The 25,633-nt window shown below is 37.8% G+C and overlaps 2 protein-coding genes across 2 annotated transcripts; one reads left to right on the top strand and one right to left on the bottom strand.

Annotated features, from left to right (window-relative positions):
* Positions 1-3,261: 3,261 nt before the first annotated feature.
* On the bottom strand, positions 3,262-4,449 carry LOC106087827 (sepiapterin reductase). Its single transcript, XM_013253004.2, has one exon. The coding sequence runs from the start codon at positions 4,355-4,357 to the stop codon at positions 3,545-3,547; it is 813 nt and encodes a 270-aa protein (XP_013108458.2). The 5' UTR covers positions 4,358-4,449; the 3' UTR covers positions 3,262-3,544.
* A 9,947-nt stretch (positions 4,450-14,396) lies between these two features.
* On the top strand, positions 14,397-15,597 carry LOC106087825 (sepiapterin reductase). The gene has a single exon (XM_013253001.2). The coding sequence runs from the start codon at positions 14,516-14,518 to the stop codon at positions 15,353-15,355; it is 840 nt and encodes a 279-aa protein (XP_013108455.2). The 5' UTR covers positions 14,397-14,515; the 3' UTR covers positions 15,356-15,597.
* Positions 15,598-25,633: the final 10,036 nt, after the last annotated feature.

A 25,633-nucleotide genomic window follows, 5' to 3' on the forward strand; every position in this document is an offset into this window, starting at 1 on the left:
TTGCTCTGTAGGAGTTGAGGCGGCTGTAACTGCCGGAACGTAATTGAACCAGAACTACTCTGGTTTGCCGGGGGAGGCCAATTTCTTCAGATGCAACGGGAGGCGGTCGTTCTTCAAGGATTAAATTCACCCGGTAGCTGTTTACCGCATCTGCTACCGTGTCTGCATGAATGTTGTCTGGAATGTTCTCCAAGAACTACACTCCTCCGGTAGCTATTTACCGCATCTGCTACCGCGCCTGCATGAATGCTGTCTAGATCTCACTCTCTAGACCATATAGATCTACTTTAACGCTTCTGGGCGGTGGATACCTATCCATAAGATGATGATTTGGATAGCCTCTGCGATAGCATCCCAAAAGGTATTGCTAAGACAGCATTTAGTTATGTCTTTGCACTGGTAGGATCTTTGTCTCCTGAGGGAGTTGGTCCACATGAGAACTGAGGAGACAGCCCGTAGCAGTTCGAAAGACGGCGCTCTGACAGATCTAAACATTATTCCACTGCGTGTCACAGAGCTGATAAGACCACACTGGCGCTGGCAGACCGGCCAATTGCCTTGTACGTGGTCAACAAGATTTCTTTGTCAGCACCCCAAGTGCTTCCGGCAAGTGACTTGAGGACCTTGTTTCTGCTTTTGACTTTAACGCAAATTGCTGTGGCATGTGGGGAGAATATATATAGCTTCCAACAACCGTAGTACGGTCCAAATCCTGATAAAGCTCCAATATAAACCGACCACCCGATTTGACTTCTTGCGCTCTGGAAACCGCAATTGTTGTCCAATTTGACTGAAATTTGGCACATAGTGTTCTGATATAACTTCCAACATCCATTGTAAGTATTGTCAAAAACAGTCTATACTCTGAAATATCTCCCATATATGCCAATCTCCCGATTAGCCTCCTGCGGCCCTTAGAAGATTTAAATTTTTGCTTGATTTTTGTGGTGTAACTGGCTTAGTGAAAACATCAGCAATCATTTCTTTTGTTGAAATATACTTCAAGGAAATTTCGCCATTGTCAACTTTTTCTTTGATGTCCACATGATTTGTCCTTGATGGATATATATTGTTTGGAGCCACTTGTATAGTGCCTTTATTATCGCAGTACAAAATCATGTTGCCATTACACTTTGGATTAAGTTCTCGTTCGAAACGTTTTAGCCAAACTGACTCTTGTATTGCTTGTGTGATAGCCATAAACTCTGCTTCAGTTGAAGATAGTGCCACAGTTTTTTGCCCTTTTGTGGCCCAAGAAATTGCTGCAGATTGAAAAATAAAAACGTAGCCCGTTGTAGAATGGCGTTCATCCAGATTTCCTGCCCAATCTGCATCGCAGTATCCGGTTATATCTACATCTTCGTTTTTCTTATATATCAGACCTTTTTCCATGGTTCCTTTCAGATATCTCATTATCCGCTTTGCTGCTTCCCAGTGTGCTCTACCTGGATTTTTACTGTAGCGGCTCAGAACAGTCACAGCGTAGTATATGTCGGGATGTGATACCTGCGCGAAAAACAATAAGCTGCCAATTGCTTCCATATATGGAATTTTCAATATTTTCTCCTTCACGACTTCGGTTTTTTGGGAACATAGTTTTCGTTAATTCCTTATTGTAGTTCATGGGTGTTGATGAAGGATTACCATTATTTATTCCCAAACATATTAGTACGTCGGACAAATATTTCGATTGATCAATTTTAATTTCATCTTCGCTCCGGGATATTCCCATGCCAAGCACATTTGAAACTTCCTTCATATCTTTCAATTTTAAAATGAAAGATATGGGAGAAGTTTGAAAGAACGTTTTTCACTGACTAAATCTCATTTACGTCATTGGGAAATATGAGAACATTATCTTATATCGCAATATAAATTTTCTTGCCTTCTGATACCTTTGAGTAAACACATTGATCAACATTCCCTCGCACAAAACCCATATCAATTACAACTTTATTTATGGTTTCATTCCATACTCTCGCAGATTGTTTTTCAACCGTAGATTGTCTTGTTGAGCTAGCAAACTTTCTTGGAACCATCACTAAAATCTTCTGGTTGTTCCATATATGTGGTTTACTTTAAATAACCGTTTAAGTAAGCGCTCACTGCATCCATCTGGTGAACCATCATATCATGCTTGACTGCCAATGCAGTCAAATATCTTATCGACTCATGGCGTACAAGAGGAGAGAATGTTTCCATAAAGTCTATTCCTTCGGTCTGCGTAAAACCTTTCGCGACTAATCTACCCTTCCATCGCAACGGATTGCCATCTGAGTCATTCTTCGTCTTAAAAACCCATTTTCCTATTGGCAGATCAACCAAATTCCACGTATTATTAACTACCAGATAATTAATTTCTTCGCGCATGGCAGCCTTCCAATTTTCCACATCATCAGACGACATCGCTTCTTTCAAATTCTGAGGGTCTGACGAAACATATTCCATCGCAGAACATGCAGTTAATGAATGATTTCTGTTTGCAATTCTTTCTGACTGTCGAATATTATCAGATGCTGGCACTTGATTTATTTGAAATTGCCTAGGTTCCAAAAAACATCACTTCCGTCGACAATATCACTGCTCGATGGCCAGTCTGCATCCAAAAATTCTTCAGTTGAATCAGTTTCATCGTTAGTGATCCTCTCATCTGGTTGTGCCTCTGTAGTTGACTCAGAATTCGAATTTTGTTCTGGCACAATTTCATCTAGAATTTGAATTAATTCGGGGTTCCACCAAGTAGACGACGTTTTTTCCATATTGACTCTGGAATGCTCCAGAAATACTACGTCAAGACTTATAATAAACGGTAAGCTTTGCTTTCAGAGCTTAGATCTTCTTTGTTTCGATACGTGGACTATCCGCTGGACATCCGAAAAGTTTCAAATGTTTTAAACTTGGGTTTCGGCCAGACCATATTTCTTCAGGACATCTTTCGTCTCCACGACAAGGTACTCTATTAATTGAGTACGAAGCGGTCTCAGCAGCTTCTGCCCCAAAAACATTAATGAAATGATCCGGTCCTTTTATGTGCATTTTTTACTGAATCCATGGTGGTGGGTTCCCAAGATTCGGCACGGCGAACTAAACTCGTTTTCCATGGTTAATTATTGTTCTATATATAGTGGAGAAAAACATTTCCAAACAAGATGTGAAAAATTAGAGAATAAGCGCAGAAGATAGAGGCACTTGGAAATCAATTCTGAGTTAGGCTAATCGAAAACACTTTCTGTGCCAACCAAATAAATAAGTACTAAGACACCATTTTCAAGTTCTACTTTATTTTTGTAGTTGTAAATCGCCTTAAATACACCTACAAATAATGGGAGTCATGAAAATGACTTAATTTGTTTACTGCCACATTAGCAAATAAAAAAAAAGACATATCAGCACAAAATAATCACATTTAAATATTCGTGTTTTAATTAACCTGTACTTATTACTATGCCAATATAATGCATGACTGTAACACACAATTGTAAATTTTAACCGGTTTTATTCAATAAATATTTTGTCAATCCCCGCTGTTGAATGTATCAACGCATCAGGGCACAATATCAAAACAATCGTAATCGTAGTAATCAATGTGGGCTCCGGTCTCAAATGAAACCTCCTCCAAAACCTTAATAAACTTCTCCGCAGTCTGTTGTGTGGTCAGCATGGTTCGATTATCTCTTTGCGTTTTAAAGGCATCCTGTAGATCCAGGTTGAAACTATCCTCCTGTATGATCATGGTCATGTCTGTATCTATGGCGCCAGGAGCATAATTCAGCACTAAGGTGTCATTATCCTTTTCTTCTACAGCCAAAACTTTGAAATACATTTCCCGTGCTGCCTTGCCCGAGCAATACAAGCTCATGGAGATAAAAGGTTCAATGCTACACAACGATGATATGTTGACCACCAATTTGGGAACCGTTGGGAAAACCTTAAAGAATTCCACATTCAATGCTATGGTGGCAAAGACATTTGTATGGTAGTATTGAGTCCATAATTCGGTTTCGCCCATTTCCTGGGCCTTTCTGGTAACATCTCCCAAAGTACCGGCATTGTGTATAATGAAGGCCCGATCAAAACTGCTTACCTCCTGTTGACTTTGAACCAGTGAGCCGCTTATTATTTTCTGAAATTGTACTGCTTTTGCTGTTGACAAATCAATGGAGATCACTTGCACTGTGACGTCACTACGTTTCGATTCAATCTCAGATTTGGTCTTTTGTAAAGCCTCCAAATTGCGAGCCATTAGTAAGATTACCGAGCCAGCTTTGAGTTTCGATGCTATCTCTAAAGCCATGGATTTGCCTATGCCTCGCGAGGCGCCAGTTATGAGAAAATAGGTTTTCTTATTCAGATCCATAATGAATTGCGAAAACAATTTTTCTGTAACTTTTCTCACTCAATTCAAACACAATGCTTAAACAACTGTCTGGCTAGACAGCGAAATGGTTTTTATCAGTTTCATCGCTTTGCCCGGGTTGCCACATCGTCAAGATTTTATGTAAAAACATTGAATTAGGTCAATGAAACAAAGTGGCAGGATATGTAAGCAACAAGTGTTATCGATAACATTAATCTCTTAATTAATAACGGTTATAGAAAATTCAAAAGAAACTTTTTACGTTCTATACCTGGATCACCTTCACATTAGAAATTGTTTGGTTAATTCGAATGATATTTTATTGCTTGCCCTAAAATTAAAATGAGAAACCTCGTATATTGGCTTGCCCAAAAAGTAATTGCGGATTTTTTAAAAAAAGTAAATGCATTTTTTATAAAACCTAGAATGAACTTTGATCAAATATACTTTGTTTACACTTTTTTTCTAAAGCAAGCTAAAAGTTACAGCTGATAACTGACAGAAGAAAGAATGCAATTACAGTGTCACAAGCTTTGAAAAAATTTATCAACGCCGACTATATGAAAAATACGCAATTACTTTTTGGGCAACACAATATAACTAATAAGTGCTTTATTTAAAACCAGAAAAACCCCATATAATTTCTGGCTTGAGCTATTTAGTTCTGTTGCATAGTTAAGCTTTTATAAGCATTTTAAGTTATTTTTATTCAGGGCTGTTCTAGTTTTCGAATTCGCAAAATCCAAAAAATTGATTTTGGCATATTTTCGAAACCATCTACTTTTAAGGTTTGAAATCATTTGAGGTTCTTTGAATGAATAGAACTTTGATTGTAGTTTAACTTTAGGTTTGGTTTGCAAGAAGTAAGGCAAAAAAAATTTTTCGTTTTCGAAAACCGGAAAAGGCATGATGAATATATTTTCCCAGTATTAAATTGCTAATTTTCCACAGTGGCTTTCATCTTTTAATAGAATTAAGTAAAGTTTGGTTAGTCCGTGGGAGTTTCCATTATACTTCTCCCATTGGACGCCTACCCAGTTGATGGATTGGGAACAGCTCATCAGATATGATGCCAATTGAAAATTTTGCCCATGAACATTCCACTAAGGAACAGGGGCAAACTTCTCACATATCAATGAGTGCAGTCCGATTCAAGTTTAAACTCAATGATAAGGGGCCTCCTTTTTATAGCCGAATCCGAACGGCGTGCCGCAGTGGGACACCTCTTTGGAGAGTAGTTTTACATGGCATAGTACCTCACAAATGTTGCCAGCATTAGGAGCCGAAAACTACAGCTGAAAATTTTTTTCTGATGGTCTCGCCAGGATTCGAACCCAGGCGTTCAGCGTCATTGGCGGACATGCTAACTTTTGCACTACGGTAACGGGTACCCCAGATATTAAATATGCGGGGCGAACCAAAAAGCTAGCACAAGCAGGGGGTATCTCACTTGAACGGATACGAATACGATGGGTCCGTGCAATAGTGTCGGCAGTGGAGAGCTAAAAGAAAAGCCCAACGTTGGCGCTCGCAGATTTTCAGAAAATTTACCATCAAGGAAACCCGGCCGAAAGGGTCGCTGGTAGCCCCAGCACTAGGTACCGGTGCGATGGTCCAATCCGCCATCTATCTAAAAAAATAATGATTACAGAAACTTCAACAAGAAATAATGGAACTGACAACCCCCCGATGACGACCTATGGATTCAGAACACGTTTTATGATTGGAACATGGAATGTCAAAGCTCTCTCAGAAGCATCAAGACTTTACCAAGTCCAGAACGAGATGTCAAACTACAACCTAGACATCCCCGGTTTAAATGAAGTACGATGGCCGAAATCCGGAACTGGGGATTTTCAAGGTGGCAACTATTTCATTTTTTGCAGGCAATGAAATCTACCGAATAAATGGTGTCGGTTTTTTACTGTCGCCGAAAGCAGAGCGAGCTCTTCTATCATACAATGTTATATCTGAACGCATCATGACGGCAAAATTAAATTGAAAATTCCGCACAATATCTATTGTGCAATGCTACGCGCCAACCGAACCCGTTGACGCCGAAACAAAGGATCAATTCTATTCCCCTATTCGACTCAATGACACGCTCTCTACTTAAAGGAGACATTCAACTTGTTATGGGAGATTTTAATGCCAAGGTGGGCAACAACAACAATAATCTACAATCAATCATGGGAATGCAAAGACTTGGCGATACCACGAATGACAATGGCGACGGATTGGTTGATTTCTGCGCAAGAAACCGGCTCTTTATTGGAAGCATAAAAATATATACAAATATACTTGAAAATCACCAGATAGAAACACCCGTAATCAAATCGACCGGGTTCCCTAATGGATGTGAAAACTAGACGAGAAGCCGACATCGATAGTGACTACATGCTCTTAGTGGCCACCCAACATCTACCCCTAGCCGTAGTGAATAGGACGCAAACAAAAAGTACAAAGTTCAACCTCTTAAACCTCAAATATTCCGAAACAGCGCGAGAATACAAGGCAAAATTAACGAAGAAGCTGCAAAATAACACCCATACATGGGTCTACATAATGATCCCATGGATAAGCAACGAAACTATAGAGGAAATAAAATACCGGAAACGTCTACTCAAAGCTCTGCTACGGGCAAAATCAAGTGTAACTAAAATCGCGACCAGGTTTGAATATCGCGCCTCCGCCTTGCTGGTCAGGTCCTAGTTCACAGAGATAAGCGAAAATATTTTAATATGCTGGCAGAGCAAGCCGAAAATCCAGCTAATATTGGAAACATGAGTGGTGTTTACGAGTCAATGAAACAAAAGGGCGGCAACAATATAAGGCCAACGGCAATGATAAAAGATGAGGACGGAGCGAAATTAACAACACTGAACAGCCATTAGAATGATGCGCGGTCTCTTCGGTTCCGAAGGACCAGCAATCGAGAACGCAAGCTCCGACCCTCCTATTCCCCCTGTGAGCCGAAACAAGAACAAACACTTCCCTTGTCGATGTAGAAATACGGAAGAGAAAATGGACTTGGTTGAGTCATGTCCTAGAGTGGAACCCGCAAGGACACAAATGGAGGGGACGCCCGAAAAACGCATGGATTCGCTGTGCGAAAAGAGAGTTGGAATAAACCTATATATCGTGGAATCAAGCCAAGGCTTTGGCCAGCGATTGAGTTCGTTGGAGATAGCTTGTTGATGCCCTATGTTCACACTGGGCATATTTTATTGTAATACTAGCTGAACTGGGCCCGCTGGGCTGCGCTTTCTTTTACTTTATATGGAACAAAATTATCCTTTGAATATTTATTTTCAACAAAAAAAGGGCTTTTAGTGAAATGCCATGCTACGAAAGAAGTATATGCATATTGCTTGACTAACAATTAAGTGCATTTATCTGAATTTCATTTGATCTTTATTGGACCACGAATTCGCTCGGAGGGTTTAATGCCTTTCTAAAAAACTTTATTTCCGCCCGATATTCTTATGATATACGATTTAGGAGTGGTTACGGGGGTGAGGTGGTCCCCTTGACACTTGGCCCTGAAAAAAATATCAGTATCGTGCTCTTATCTCAAATACCAATTATTTAAACCCCAAATTGCCATTGGTTTAAGTAGAGTTTGTAGGATGAGGCGTCCCCCAAACACTTAGCCCCAAAATTGGTTATCAAATTAGTTTTCCAATCTCAAATACCTTTCATTTGAGCCACATATTGGCATGGTCGGCAAATTTTTACCTTTGGGGGGTTTTTGGTGAAAGAGCGGTGCCCCAAATACATGGTCCCACAGTTGGATATTCGTATTCAACTCCCAAATACCTTTATTTTAGCGATATTGCGATGGTAATATGGGGCCCCCATTGACATGGTCGGTAATTATGCCCGATTTAGGGGTGTTTTGGGGAGTGGGGTGGTCCCCCAAACACTAAGCCCTGAAAAATATCAGCAACGTGCTCTATTCTTATGTATCTATATATCATTTAGTTGGCATTGGCCTCGAAATTAGATATCAAATTCGTTTTCTAATCTCAAATATCTTTTATTTAAGCCACTTATTGCAAAAGTCAGCAAAAATGTCCGGTTTGGGCCCCAAAAACTATCAATATCGAGCTCCACTGTCTTGAACACCCAAATTCTCTTGGTGAGCAATTACGTCCTATTTGGGGGTTTTGATAGTGTTGGGATGTCCCCTAGACAGTTGGTCCAGAATGTTGATATGAGATTCGTGATCTACTCCCAAATACCTTTCATTTGAGCCCCATATTTCCATAGTCGGCAAACATGAACGGTTTGGGGATGATGCGGCCAGATTCGTGTCCTACTCTAAAATACCTCTTATTTGAGACCCATATTGCAATGGTCAGCAAATACTTTCTATTTGGGTGGAATATTGATATCATATTCGTGCTTAACTCCCAAAGATTTTTGATTTGAGCCCCATATTGACATGGTCCTAAAATATGTCCTCTTTGGGGTATGTTTTTGAGGAGGGGCGACTCCCCAAACACTTGGATATCAGATTCGTATTATACACTCAAATAGCTTTTATTTGAGCCCCATAATGCCATGGTCAGTAAAAAAAAGTCATGTTTGGGGGGTGTTTTGGGGAAGGGGTGGACCCCCAGAAACTTGGTCCCACATTTGGATATCAAATTCGTAAATGCCTTTCATTTGAGTTCGTAAATGCCTTTCATTTGAGTCCCATTTTGCCATGGCGGGTAAATATGTCTGATTTAGGTGTGTTTTGGGGTTGGGGTGGTCCCCAAACACTAAGCCCGGAAAATATATATGCAAAGTGCTCTATTCTCATATATCTATATATCAGTTATTTGAACCTCATAATGCCATTGCCCTCAAAATTGGATATCAAATTCGTTTTCTAATCTCATTTAAACTTCGCATTCCCTAAATCGGGCATATTTACCGATCATGTCAATGTGGAGTTTAAATGAAAGGTAAAACAACAATTGATATCCACTTTCGGGACCCATTTTCTGGGGGTTTACCCCTTTCCTAAAATACCCACAAACAGCAGTTTTTTACTGAAATAAAGGTATTTGGGAGTAGAATACGAATTTGATATCCAAATGTAGGACCATGTAGTTGTAAATAAAAGATATAATATACATATTCAAGGATGACTCCACAATGGAGACGAGAAAGAAATTTGGTGGGATTTTAGGCAAACATCTGCGTCTTTAAGGTGGCCTCAATTGAAATACTGAAAGGGGTCTACCAGCCTTGAAACTCAGGATTTATGTAGACAGTACGGTGGTCGTGAATTCTTTAGCAATGAGATCAAAGTGGGAGAGGGAACGTTTAAATTTCCCTAATGACTCCAATCTCATAATATAGCGCTGGTTGATACATAGAATTTATCAGTATTGAAAAGGCGGGCGAATATCACCGGGAATGACATATCCGCCACGAGCAAACTGGTCAAATCACGACACAGGGTTGGCTTATATAATGTACTCCGAAAAAAGGAGAAGCCGCACGAATATGTCAGGAGAAGCTCGGTCTTGTATATATCTTGGTACGTAGGTATGAACGTATTTCACTAATGAACAAGCTATGAACTGTAGACCGGCGAAAAGTGCAAGTAGGGAGCTCGGTTTATAAGGGAGCTACATATATCAGCTTATAAACCGATTTGGATCATACTATATCATACTCAAGAAGTCAAATCGAAGGACCACTTTATATGGAAGCTATATACAAATCTGAACTGAAATGGCCCATTTGCATTCTCCAACGACCTACATCAATGCCGGCATGGGATAGTTGTGAACACCACACAGGCTGGAACTTTGAGGTCCGATCTGTGTGGTGTTCATATCTGTCACGAGAAGCTTAGTTAAAAGTCGTAACTGAACACAACGTTATTTTTTGGAAAATTTGTTCACTGTTGTCTTGTTTTAAGGTCAATTTCCCAACCTTGTACAGTATTTTGATCTTCATTTTATATTTTTGTCTTTAATAGCTAGACGCAAAGTTAAGGATTTATTAAATTACCATTTAAAATAAAAAAAAATTATTGTAATTTTATTGAATGGGCTCTTATAGGACTTTAAAATTACAAAATTCAGAAAATAAAATAAAAAATCGGCAATGCCCGGCAATTGGCTCACGGAGCAACAGCGAGAGCTGTTTCCGTTGTCTAGAATTCGAAACCATCAATACAACTTCCAACAGATTCCCAGAATCATGTGCGTACCATGGGAGTAGTGTAATTGTTGCAGACAAAAAATTTGTCATTACACGAAAACACATGTATTGGGAAAAGTACAGCTAATAGACAGGCTTGTCGAGCGTAGTTAATGTCGTATATAATAAAGCGTTTTCGCAATAAGTAAACGCTGTCACACTTAATATGGTTGAAAAGTCTTCTAACCAAAGACGAAGACCGTCCCATAGTGGTTGGTGTGTGTTGCGATCTCTGGCTTTCCTTTTCTATTTTGCAAAGAAAATCTCCGATCATTGAGCTCGTCTCGAAAGAGAAACAAACAAAAATTATGAAGGAATATATTTTTCACCAAAGAGATTATTTTCTTAAAAAGTTGGAAAATTTATCGTCTTTTAATTAAGGTTGCTAATCTTCACAAAAATTCTTTCAGTGTAGATTAGTATAACCCCATTCTATGGTAGTGGGTTTATAAATTTATTAATATTCAATTTATGATTTATTTTTAATTACAAGATATTAAAACAAATCATATATTTCGTGACAATGAACCTTTCGTAACCACGTGGTTGCCGACTTCAAATAAAACTTTTAGGACGTATGTCACATCATAAAGTCTGAGCATTTGTGGAATGGCGGCCATAGTAACAGAAAATGATTGTCACGCCAAATCTTTAACTTATGAAACAGAAACAAAGACGATTAAAAGCGTAATTACTAATCAGTGCTCGAATTACAGTATTTCGAAAAAGCATCTGAAATTATTTATAAAAAAGATCTATCAAAGTTTAAATATCTACAGTAATGGGGGCTTATGAGCCTAAGAAATGAGATGGACGGAAAGATAGTCTTAAGAGAAATACAACTTAAATTCAATAGCTTTAGGGGTTAAGGAAGTAAAAACGGAGTATCTGTTTTTATGCGTGCTATTGCAACTTTTGAAGCTATATTTGGTGTTGATTCCAAATTTCAGCTTCTAGTGGCTCCAGAAGTCAAGTTGGAGAAATTGTTTTAATGGGACCTACATATATCATGTGCGATTCCACATAACGCTGGACCAGTAACCCGCAAACGTAAAACTATACAAAACGAAATAAGGACATTATCTGTGCATCTGCACCTGGAATGTCCGGACTCTTTATAGAGAAGGTGCTGTATATGCATTGGCGGATGTATTGTAAGAGTACAAGGCAGATATTACCGCCTTACAGAAAATGCGATGAGTCGGGAGAGGCGACACCAAAGGCATGCCTTATTAGTGCTCGTGCTCCGACGGAAACAAGGACGAGCAAATCAAAGGTATATTCTACGAGCACCTAAAAAGAGACTACGACTGATGCCCCGCCCTTGATATTAAAATCGTTCTGGGAGATTTTAATGCAAAGATAGGGAGAAAAAATATCTTTGGTCCAACAGTCCGAAAATTTAGCCTCAATAAAATAATGTACGATAATCGATTTAGACTAATAGACTATGCCGCGGCAGAAACAAGGAGTAAACAGACCAGATTAAAACATAACGAGTAAAAGCATGCTAAGTTCGAACGGGCCAAATCTGATCGCTTTATAGGCAAACAAAGGATAATGGATAAGAATTGCTATGCTATTTGAGCTATACCAAGTTATAAACCGATTGGCTGTTGGAGACCAAAGTGGAATTCATTGTGCAAAATTTCAGAATTGCCGCCTCTAGTATATTCGTGAGATCGGTTTTTATGGTTGTGAACCGATTTAAACCATACTTGGCATAGTTGTTGGAAGTCAAAACAAATCACTTCATGGAAAATTTCAGCCAAATCGGTTAATTATTGCACCCTCTAGACGCTCATGAAGTCAAGGTCCGAACCAGATCAGGCTATGAACCGATTTAGACCATACTAAGTACAGTTGTTGATAGTCCAACCAAAACAGTTCATGCAAAATTTCAGCCAAATCCTATAATAATTGCGCCATTACCCAAAAATACATGCATTGGGAAAAGTACAGCTAATAAAGAAGGGTTGTCGAGCGTGGCTAATCTTGTAATTGTATCATAGATGCGTTTTCGCAATTAATACGATTCAAATACAACATACCAACGCACGGCCCTTGAAGCCATCACACCTAATATGGTTGAAAAGTCTTGTAACCAAAGACAAAATGCGTCCCATAGTGATTGGTGTTGCTAACTTGGGCTCTCCTTTTTCATTTGCAATCTCCGCTCATTGAGGTCGTCTCGAAAGAGAAACAAACAAAATTTGTAAAATTTAATGATCTTAGCCCAAACAGGCAAAAAACTTGAAAAAGGAAAAAGTAAAACTTAAAGGTCAAAGCAGAATGAGCATCTTGAGGAGCGTTGCGTTGAAAAATGCAACTCTACAAACAAATGTCAAAAAAGCATAGCGCAAAAGTTAAACAAATTTTAACATAGATGCCTAAAAACACTACTTCACGTATGGCAACACAGAATGGCGCTCGATTTCGCTCGTCAAAGTTGAAAATTCTTTAATTTTTGGTCGTTAGGTAAGGTTGATGTGGCAATCTACCATCAGACTCACTTAGACGTTTTCGTCCATTATAATACCACAGGAACAGAAGAAGGAAGATGCCTTCTAGTTCCTACTGTTGAACCATACAGATCGCTTTAAAAAGCCCAACAACTTGCGAATGTTTACATCCGCTAAACCAGACAGGTTCTCAAAGAAATGAGAAACTAAAGTGGAACTCCTTCTGGCTGCTAGTGCGGGACACACACACACACACACACATAAGGTGTTCTATTGTCCCTTCTTCTATGATGTCCTCACAGCTTCTGCAAAAGTCGTTGCTGGCAAGCTTCAGTCTATCAGCCTGTTTTCTGATTAGACAGTGACCAGTCATGACGGACAAAATGACTGAGAAGTTTGTTCTAGCCTCTTCAAGTCTAGATTATGCCACATAGTTTTGAAATGATATTACCGATTGGAATTACGATATTCCTGGTAATAGACGTTACATAGATTTCTATACGGATGGTTCCAAACCAGAAGACCTGGTGGGCTTTGGGGTGTACTCTAAAGATCTAGAACAGGTCATATCGAAAAGGTTACCCGACACCTGCAGTGTGTATCAAACGAAGATCCTTCCAAATAAGGAATTGGTGGAATGGCTAAGATATAATGTCATAACGACCATTGTCACCATTCAAAAGTCACCTGTTCTGGTTGCCGGGCCACAGAGATATTCCAGGGAACTGTAAAACGGACGTGCTTGCGAGACTAGGAACTACTTTACACATTCCAGGGAAACTGTAATTTGTAGGTATGTCTCTAGCGACATGTAAGCTAAGATTCCAGGACCAAGCCCGAGAGACAATGAATGATAGATGATCACAAAGAGGGGGCTGTGAGCAACTTTTGCGCGTTGCTTTTATGGGATTTGTTTGCAGAGTTGCATTTTTTAATACAACGCTCCTCTACTTGCTCATTCTGTTTTGGCCTTTAAAGTTTGCAATCTGGTCAAGTTTTTTGCCAAGATGATCCTTTTGATAGCTGTTACTTCATTTATGCTACAAACGAACGAATCTTTGGAACATATTTTCATAATGCCACCCTTAACGACTCAAAACACTGTGCTGGAAATGACCGATGCCATAATTATCTCGAAAGTGTTTCAAAACTAACCTCTGCTTGGCTTATCTCATTACGATTTGAGTATTTTATTCCTGAGATAGACACAGACAGGTTATTTCCATACTATGACACATCTGGGAGGGAATTCTATAGAAGCTTAATGCATAATCGAGGCTAGATTGTCTGATTAAGTCACAAAACAAAGGAGGCAAATTTTTCCACAATCATTGTTATGGGGGAAAATAGTTTTCTTGGTAATCAATGCTATGGCATTTAAATCAGTACAGTTACACAGTTGAAAGTGGAATAACGCTTCGTAGAAAAGGTCTCCTTTAAACAACCAACTTGGTGGAATTTTTTTAAAAATATATAAGTCACTCCCATCATGGCTACTAAAAGAATGGATTTGAGTAAAAAGTGTTTCTTTGTCTTGAGTGGAGTGTCTAATCCTTTGGGCAAGCATCTGGCCCTGGAAATGTGCGCTCGTTTTCAACCCGAATCCCAAGTTTTGCTAATCGATACCATGGAAGAAGATCTGCAGGAGATACGCAAAGAAATCGAGGCCTTGGATAAGAAGATCCACGTTGTTTGCTGTAATTTAATGGAGTGGCAGAATGCCCACTCCACTTTATTCCACAATTTGCTTGCCACTGTACTCGGCCTCCACAACATCGAGCAAGGAGGCGCTAAGCAGTTTGAATTGGCATTGATAGTCCATAATGAGGGCACCGCTGCCACCCACATGCTAATGGAGCCCCAGGATTTGGAGAAATGGCAAGATTTTGTCACTCAAACCCTAAATGCTCCAGTGGATCTCAATCAAGAATTCATCCATTGCAAGGCCTTGAAGGGCATCGAAAAACTGGTGGTGAACATCAACTCAAATCTCTTGGTCCTACCTTTGGTCTACAACTCGCTAAGCTGTTCTTGCAAAAAAGGGCGCGATATGTATTTCCGTTCTTTGGCTGCTGAGGAAAGTCTTAATGATGTGACGGTCATGAGCTATGCCCCTGGCATCTTGAAAACCCATGAGCCTCAATACGATGCCAACAACAATGTCATAGATGTGGCCGACGTGGTGGCTGATGATGAGGATGCTGACAAGCTGTTGAAGCTGCCGCGCGTGGGACCCAAACAGGCCACCCTCAAGCTCATCAATATCTTGGAGGAAATCTCCTTTATATCGGGTCACGATGTGGACTACTACGACACCTATGTTTTATGAGGAGTACTGTATAAATATTATCAGTATGCAAAGCCCTCAAAGGCGACTGATAATATTTATACACTGCAGCTTTCATTTAAACTCGACTTTGGAATTGTGTTATTGGGCCTACAACGAGATAATGATTTGAACGGTGCTGACTTTGTTATTGATGATGAATTTAGAATTAATAAACTACTTAATCTATGGATTTTGCTCAAACTATTCTGCGAGGAGCAGAATGATAATCAAGAAAACGAAAACAGAGAGTGGTTCTTTTTTTAATGTAAGGTGTTGGTGAGTAGTGAATTTGGTAATGGACAGTTCGAAGTTTCGGTAATAGACAAATTTCAACGAAAATTTGATCAGTTTTATAAATGTAGAAAATTTTGTCGAAATTCATCAAAATTTTATTTTTAAAGAAAATTTCATCGAAATATTATTTACAAGGAAAATTTCTCCGAAATTTTATTTAAAAAAAAATGTCATCGAAATTTAATTTTTCATGAAAATTTCTTCAAAATTTTATTTTTATTTATTTTCGAATTTTTATTTAAAAAAAATGTCATCGGAATTTTATTTTTAAAGAAAATTTCATCGGAATTTTATTTTTAAAGAAAATTTTATCCAAATTTTATTTTTAAAGAAAATTTCATCGAAATTTTATTTTTAAAGAAAATTTCATCGAAATTTTATTTTTAAAAGAAACTTTATCGAAATTTTGTTTTTAAAGAAAATTTTATCGAAATTTTATTTTTAAAGAAAATTTCATCGAAATTTTATTTTTAAAGAAAATTTCATCGAAATTTTATTTTTAAAGAAAATTTCATCGAAATTTTATTTTTAAAGAAAATTTCATCAAAATTTTATTTTTAAAGAACATTTCATCGAAATTTTATTTTTAAAGAAAATTTCATCGAAATTTTATTTTTAAAGAAAATTTCATCGAAATTTTATTTTTAAAGAAAATTTTATCGAAATTTTATTTCGAAATTTTATTTCGAAATTTTATTTTTAAAGAAAATTTCATCGAAATTTTATTTTTAAAGAACATTTCATCGAAATTTTATTTTTAAAGATATTTCATCGAAATTTTATTTGTAAAGAAAATTTCGTTGAGGCCACGAGTTTTGCATGACACTGAACGTCTGGGTTCAAATCCTGGCTAGAACGTCAGAAAACATATTCAGCGGTGGTTACTCCCTCCTAATGCTGGCGGGACGAAAAGTCGACTTTTAAACTTTTCGAAAAGGTCGACTTTTCTACTTTATCAAAAAGTCGACTATTGCAAAAAGTAGACGTTTCGACTTTTTGTAAAAAATTTTACAAATTTTCTAAATATGATAGTTCTATTTCCTACACATTTTCTTAAACCTTTTCCATCAAGATATAATCATTTCTTTGTATTTTCATAAAGGGTAGGAATTAAGAAAAGTTTTTAATGCAAAATTGGTGCATTTTAATATCAAACCACCCCGCTATCTTAAAACCAATAGTTTAAATCTAGTCATTCCTAAATATTGATCTGAGACCCCAGTATACATATTCTGGATCGTCTCGACATTCTGATTCGATCTAGCCATGTCCGACCGTCCGTCTGTCGAAATCACAATAGCGGTCGAACGCGTAACGCTAGCTGCTTGAAATTTTCCACAGATACTTCTAATTGATGTAGGTTATTGAAGATTGCAAATGGCCCATATCGGTTCAGATATGGATATAGCTCCCATATAAACCGATCTCCCGATTTGACTTCTTAAACCCCTAAAAGCCGCAATGTTTCTCCAATTTGGCTGAAATTTTGCATATAGTGTTCTGTTATGATTTCTTACAACTGCGCCGAGTACGGTCCAAATCGGTCTATTACATGATATCGCTCCCATATAAACCGATCTTCCGATTTGACTTCTTAAACCCCTAGAAGCCGCAATGTTTGTCCAATTTGGCTGAAATTTTGCATATAGTGTTCTGTTATGATTCCTAACAACTGCGTCGAGTACGGTCCAAATCGGTCTATTACATGATATAGATCCCATATAAACCGATCTCCCGATTTGACTTCTTGAGCCACTGGAAGCCACAATCTAAACCGTTCTCTCGATTATCTTTGTTCGATTCCCAAAAGCTTTAATTTTTGTTTTTTTGATATAAAAGAATAGAATAAAAGTATGCCCTTCAACTAAATTTATTTTGTATAAATTTTTAGCAAAAACCATGGTGGTGGGTTCCCAAGATTCGGCCCGGCCAAACTCCACATGCTTTTACTTGTTTTTGTATTCGAAACAAATCAAAAAACCCATTGCTCTTAGCTTAAATTAAATCCAACAACAATTGAAATAATTTTGTGACCAAAATAAAAAAAAAAAAAACAAGTAAAAAGGCATTAAGTTCGGCCGGTCCGAACTTTGGATACCCACCACCTCGGGTATATATGTTAACCCCCTTTTGTCACAATCCGGTGAGAATTGGATAACTTATGCACCCAAATTCGGCACGGACATTGAGTAGTCGAATATTTATGTTACTATTCAATTTTGTGGAACAAAATATTGGACTTTCTGGCAGATATATCCAATTATAAACCAATCTGAACCATATTAAGGTCGGATATCGTGAGGCTCAGAAAAACTCACTGTTTCAAATTTCATCGAAATCGGGTAATAAATAAAGCTTTTATGGGCTTCAGTCCCCTTATCGGTAGATCGGTCTATATGGCAGCTATATCAAAATAAAGTCCGATCAGAACCATATTTAGGTCGGATGTTGAGAGGTCTTAACATACTCACTGTTTCAAATTTCTGCGAAATCGGGTAATAAATAAAGCTTTAATTGGCTTCAGACTCCTTATCGGCAAATCGGTCTATATGACAGCTATATCTAAATATAGTCGCATCTGTACCATATTTGGGTCCGATGTTGGGAGGTTTAAAATAACCCATTGTTTTAAATTTGAGCGAAATCGGGTAATAATTAAAGCTTATATGGCCTGCAGACCCTTTATCGGAGATCGATCTACTATATATGGCAGTTATATCTAAATATAGTCCGAACTAATCCATATTTAGGTCAGATGTCGGGAGACTTAAAATAACCCACTGTTGCAAACTTCAGCGAAATCGGGTAATAAATAAAGCGATTATGATCTTCAGACCCTTTGTCGGGAGATCGGTCTATATGGTAGCTTTATCTAAATATAGTCCTATCTGAACCATATTTAGGTCAGTTGTCGGGGAGCCTTAAAATGCTCACTGTTTCAAATTTCAGCAAAATCGGATGAAAAATGAAGCGCAAAGACAAATGAAAGTTTTTTCTTATTAAGAATTTCCTCGAAGTTTGATTTTCATAAACAAATTTCGTCTAAATTTGATCTTAATAGAAAATGCCATCGAAATGTGATTTTTATATAAAATTTCGTCAAAGTTAGATTTTATAGATTCCAATGCAGGATCCTTTCTATTCAAAGTAGCATAGCAAAAAACTTTTAAAAGTCACAATTAAAAATTTCGATTTCTGGTTCGCCATTAACCTTCTTCACCGGATTTTGTCAAATGGATTAATGATGCTCTTTATACTAAATAAAATAGTGTAGGTTGTAAAGCACACATTTACATTTGAACAGAGAGTACTTGCTGCAAAGGAAAGTAAAAACGTACTTATCTTGTTCAAATTCAACTTATACATCAATGCTGTTAGCAACAAACACAAAAATCTTCTGCAAAACTCATCTGCTCTTCGCACTGAGTTCAACTAATCGTTGATGCTGCCAGTGCAGGTTCATGGCGAACCAGAAATCCGGATGGCAAAGTATACAACACCAAACTTTTGTATACTTTTAAATGTTTTTTGCAATGCTATTCTTTGAATAGAATGGGATTAAACAAAATGGTCTAGAGCCGGATAATTATGCTGCAATCGATTCTCAATAAGATTTTAAGACCGAAAAAAGAAAGCGCAAATAGACAAAATTAGATTTTTTATAAAAAATTCCATCAACATATGATTTTATTATAATACATTTTTAAACAAAATTTCATTTAAATATGATTTTTGTAGAAAATTTAGTCAAAATTGAATTTTTATAGAAAATTTTGTCACAATTTAATTTTTATAAAAAAAAAAAAATTGGAAAAAATTTATAAATAAATTTGTCATTGCACACGTATGTTGAGGGTCATGGGAGAGGCCGTTTTACAAAATATGTGCTATATCGGATGAGAATTGCTCTCTCTAGAGGCTCAAGAAGTCAAGGACCCAGATCGGTTTATATGGCAGCTATATCAGGTTATGTACCGTTTTGCGCCAAACTCATCACCGTTTTTGGAAGTCACATGCGCCCTCTAGCGGCTGAAGTTGTCAAGATCCAAGATTGGTTTATATGGCACCTATACCAGGTTATAGACCGATTTGGACCATACTTCGCACAAAGGTTGGAAGTGATACCAAAACACCACGTGCAATATTACAGCCAGATCGGATAGGAATTGCCCCTTCTAAAAGTTCAAGAAGTCAAGACCCAAGATCGGCTTATATGGCAGCTATATCAGGTTATGAACCGATTTGAACCATGCTTAGCACAGTTGTTGGAAGTGATATCAAAACACTACGTGTAAAATTTCAGTCAAATCGGACGAGAATTGCGCCCTCTAGAAGCTCAAGAAGTCAAGACCCAAGACCGATTTGGCCCATTTACAATCCCAACCGACCTACACTAATAAGAAGTATGTGTGCAAAATTTCAAGAGGCTAGCTTTACTCCTTCAAAAGTTAGCGTGCTTTCGACAGACAGACGGACGGACGGACTGATGGACAGACGGACGGGTATGGCTAGTTCGACTTAAAATGTCATGACGATCAAGAATATATATACTTTATGGAGTCTTAGACGCATATTTCGAGGTGTTACAAACAGAATGACAAAATTAATATACCCCCATCGTATGGTGGAGGGTATAGAAATAACCATATACCACCCTAAATAATGATGTTGTCTCTATTTCATTTTATAACCTTTCTTTCACCTAAAAAACAAACTTTTGCTGAATCAAAATATTTCCATTGATCTTGTTTTTGTTCTTGACCTAATTCAGCCAATTTCATGCCTCTCTTAGCAAAATGGCTTGAAAGAATTATATGCAAGAAATATATGGGTAAATATGTCGTCTGGGTAGTGACCGCCACTGTGTGAATAACTAAAAATTCTGAAGTGATTAAAAACTGAGATAAATACGGGCAAATAATTTTTTGTTCTTTTTTTGCAAGAGACAGCACTCTTCAAATTAATTTAAAAGCAATCGCGGCAGTTTATTAACACGCTTTAGCTGAGCTGGGCGAGATTTATTAGCGTTTGCTGACATCTCCAGCTAAAAGAGTTTTTTCTTAATGGCTATTTCCGATTATGTGGATTGAAAAAAATAAGACAACGGGATTACAAACAAAAAATCATATATGACCCAATTTGGGAATTCTCGTAAAATAAAAGAAAAATGTGTGACATAAACAAAAAAAAATACTATTATGAAGTCAATGAACATTAATTGCAAAAAAAAAAAATAATACTAAACATGTTGCTGAATTCGCTGTTACTTTCTAAAGTCCGTCAACTATGAGTCGTCTGGCGTAAAGTTCTTGGGAAAGTGCATTGTAATGTGAAAAATTCGGTCATACCAACAATGATAGGTATGGTGTTTTTTTCGGGGTTTTAAAAATAGTTCATTGAAACTTAATATGAATCGAAAAAAACTAACTTTGTTGTTATTGAATATCGCAGTTAAACATCAATTGGATATATAAAGGTGTAAATACCACTTTTGGATTAATTGGTATAACCCACAGAGGTAAGTAAAGATACACCGCGTTTCGTGGAAAAATGTTCCCTCAAAAATATTTAAAAATATTCTTTACCTTGTGTTTATCAAAAAGAATAAAACTAAAATTCTGTTGGTTTGGTGGTCTTATACCCACCACTATAAAATATGGATACATTCATTTAGTCATTCCGTTTACAACACATTGAAATATCCATTCCGATCCTACAAGGTATATATTAGGTTGATGACTTTTATACAACCGAATTCTCCTGTATCATATTTGGAGGAGTTATTGTTTAAGACTCATAGACTCAAAAACGGCTGAACCGATTACCTTGAAATTTTCACAGATTGTGTAGATTGGTCTGGAAGGAAACATAGGTCATATAATAATTTTTTGATATCGGAAGGGGGCGGACCCTCCCCCTTACCCCAAAAGTACTACCCAAAAATAAAAGTGGACCGATCGGGACAATATGGGACTCAAATGAAAGGTATTCAAGAGTAGAGTACGAATTTCACAATAAAAGTTGGGTCCAAGTACCTGGGGGTCCCAGCCCCAAAACCCCTTAATATAGGTTTATTTGACGATCATGACAATATGGGATTCAAATGAAAGGAATTCGGGAGTAGATTACGAATATGGTCAGGAAGTAGGAATAGGCTTCATAATTTATTGATAACGCAAGGGGGCGGACCCTCCACCGTTACCCCAAAAACACCACCCAAAATCAAAATTGGACCGATAAGGACAATATGGGTATCAAATGAAAAGTATGCGGGAGTAGATAACGAATTTGGCATACAAATTCATGTCGTAGTATAGAGGGTCACCCTACCCCCACAAAAACGCCCAAAATAGGCACATTAGACAATCACGGATGTATGGGACTCGGTTTGTTTGTTCCGTATAAACTGAAAAACGGCAGAAACGATGTTCTCGAAATTTTCGCATATTGTGTAGGTTGGTCTGGAAGGAAACATAGGAAATGAGACGGACCCTCCCCCTTAACCCAAAAACACAACCCAAAATCAAAAGTGGACCCATCGGGACAATATAGGTATCTAATGAATGGTTTTAAAGAGTAGAATACGAATATGGTATTAAAATTTGAGTCCTAACCCCTAAACTCCCCCCAACAGACATATTGGACGTTCATTTCAATATGGGGCTCAATGAAAGGTATTCGGGATTAGATTTCGAATCAATCATTTGGGGGTATTTGCGGGTAGGCGACCTCCCATTACTTGGACCTAATGTTTTATGTCATATTTGTAATCGACTGCCTAATATTTTTCATTTGAGTCCCATATTGACATGAACTTGGAATATATCTGTTTAGAGAAGTTTTGGGTTTAGGGGGGCCGCTGGGTACTTGGACCCAAATTTCAATGCCAAATTCGTTTTCTGGTCTCCAGTACCTTTTATTTGATACCCTTATTGTGCTCATCGGACTACTTTCGGAAATGGGTGGCGTTTTTGGAGTAAGGGGGAGGGTCCGCCCCATTATGACTGTATGACACTTGGCTGACCCGATTTTCTTAAAATTTTCATAGATTGTGTACGTTTGTCTGGAAGGAAACATAGGCTATATAATTTTTAGATATCACGTGGAGGAGAAGGCGCAGCGGAGCGTGCCCGGTTCGGCTACTACAAATATATTTATGGTCATTTGAACATTCTAAGGTCGCGTTTCTCGTAGAAATAATAAAGTTCGTGTTAACTAACCGGAATATTAATTTATCGAAGGGATAAACCTCCTGTTAATAATTTTTTTTTTGTACACTTTAAAGGTAATTTAGAAGATATGGCAACATTTCTTATTCTCCCGCAAATTTTTATTGGCAAATTTTAATGGATAAGTACGCGAACACACCTTAAATTATGTAGCAATTGGTAAACAAAAAACACCTGATTGTTATTAGAATCATAAGTCACTAATAAGCAATTAGCATATATGTATTCGGAAAAACAGATTCCTTAAAAATGAAGAATATCAAAACGATATAGCTGACTTCTCGATTGCACTTCTTGAGCCTAGAATGCGCGCTTCTCGCCTGGTTTGGATGAAATTTTGCACAACGACAGCTCCTATGACTTTTAATCTACGTTCCACATATAGTCTGAATCGGTCCATAACCCATACAAACCGTTCTCCCTATTTTACTTCTTGAGCCTCTATAAGGTTATCCTATAGTTGCAAACCTCTCCCCTAGTGCGAGACAAGTACTTGTTTTATAGGGTTACCAAACTAATTACTAAAGTTTATTAAGCCTAAAGGTCCTTAAGAACATCCCGAAGATCCAATTTAAGTTACACAAACTATACCCTTTCTTACTTAAAGGTAGGTATTAAGATGGTTCACTGTGGAAAATCTTCACAAAATATTGTAGCAATCCTCGAAAAAGCGGTTTTTGTATTAAAAATACATATAGGCAACCCTTCCATCATATGTTTTGCCACTAGCATTATATTGGTAAATTGCGTTGTTTGCGAATTGTTACATTAGAAAATTAAAGTGAGAGACATATTTGCTAATAATTGTTGTTTATTTCAAAGACAATGAACCAAAATGCAACGACAATACTTTTTTTTATCTTGTTGCCCAATTTGAAAAACTGATCTTAATATTTATTTGCCTTTTTATGTTAAACTCAACAAATATTTATAAAGAGTGATTTTTTAGCTATATTCTTTCTGGCAACACTGGTTTAAATAGCTCACGCACGTTTCGTGTTTTGTTTCACTGTCAAACATCTTCAGATTGGTCTTTAATTTAACCATGAATCGTCCTACAAACGAACAACGCTTGCAAATTATTGAATTTTATTATCAAAATGCGTGGTCTGTTCGCGCTTCTTCCATTCCATCGACAAAGCTAATTTTTGGCTCAATGGGTACGCATATTAGCAGAATTGTCGATTTTGGAATGAAGATCAGCCAGAAGCATTGCAAGTTTATGGGCTGGTGGCATCATTGGACCGTACTTCTTTATACATGATGCGTATCATTTTCACGGTGAATGGTGAGCGCTACCTTGAAATGATATCCATTTTTTTTTTGCCCAAAATGCCTGACATGTGGTTTCAACAAGACTGTGACATATGCCACACATCACGTGTAACAATGGCCTTATTGAGAGGCGAGTTCGGTGAGCATTTTATATCACGTTCGGGACTGGTAAATTGGCTGCCAAGATCATGCGATTTAACGCCTTTAGACTATTGTTTGTGGGGCTATGTTAAAGCTCATGTCTATACAGAGAAGCCCGCTTCAATTGACGCATTGATAGACAACATTGAAGCATTTATTCCTGAGATACCGGCCGAAATGTTGGAAAGAGTATGCCAAAGAGTATAGTCAGTTCTCGGCGATGGGTGGGGCGATTTAAACGAATTTATGGGTGAATTCTTATTGTAAACTGAAAACACGAATTTGTCATGTAAATTTAGGGTGGGATATCTGGGAGGTCCTCACCACCCCAAAGCCCACCCAAGCAGATACAAAGACGGATCACCGCAATATGGGATTCAAGTGAAAGGTATTTGAGAGAAGAGTTCAAATCTGATATCCACTTTCAGTACTAAGGATCTGAGGAGGGGGACGCACCCCTCCCACAATATACCCACAAAACTGGACATACTTACCCACCATAGCAATATGGAAAGGTATTTAGGAGTAAAGTACGAATGTAATATCCGCTTTCGGAGACAAAGCTTAGTGCGCCAACTTTTGTTCTTCATACTGTAAAAGAAGGTACAGCTGAGCGGGCCGGGTTCAGGTAGGTACATATTTTAATAACCATCGTTTAAGATCTAATCTAATCATCTAAGACTATCTAGCCTTGCCCGTCCGGCCGTAAGTCTTCCCTTGTCCGATTTTGATGGAATTTCATACTTCTATTTTTAGAAGCATTTATATTGGAATTTTTTTTTTAAACTTTTTAACAACTTTTCGTACCGGATTTCTGCAAAAATTAAAGCTTCTAGGGGCCGTATAAGGCCAATCGGAAGATCCGCTTAACGTGGATATTGGAATTCGTAGCCTTACACTACCTATAAAATTTCAGCCAAATCGGATAAAAGTTGCGGCTTCTAGGTGCAAACTCTCACTCCAATCGGATAACAACCGCGCTTTGTAGGAGCTCAAGACGTCAACATTTTGGAGATCGTTTATATGGGAGCTATATCAAGTTATACACAGATATGTGCAATGCTTGGCGCGATCGTTAAATATCTTACCAGAATACTACGTCCAAAATTTCCGCCAAATCATATAAAAATTGCAATTTCCATGGACTCATGGGATCAAATCGGGAGATCGGTTTATATGGAAGCTATATCGATTAATACACCGATTCGAACCAAAATTTCAGCTCAATCGGGTACAAACTGGGCTTCTGAGGTCTTATGATGTCACGTCGAAGGACCATATTATATGGGAGCTATATGTAAATCTGCACCGATATGACCAAACTCCATTCACAAAGTGG

This window comes from Stomoxys calcitrans, chromosome 4 (assembly GCF_963082655.1).
Source record: "Stomoxys calcitrans chromosome 4, idStoCalc2.1, whole genome shotgun sequence".
In the NCBI taxonomy this organism is placed as follows: Eukaryota; Metazoa; Arthropoda; class Insecta; order Diptera; family Muscidae; genus Stomoxys; species Stomoxys calcitrans.

What these genes read in the sequence shown, in the direction of transcription:
- LOC106087827 (XM_013253004.2), bottom strand. Translation starts at nt 4,357, where the DNA reads ATGGATCTGAATAAGAAAACCTATTTTCTCATAACTGGCGCCTCGCGA.
- LOC106087825 (XM_013253001.2), top strand. Translation starts at nt 14,516, where the DNA reads ATGGCTACTAAAAGAATGGATTTGAGTAAAAAGTGTTTCTTTGTCTTG.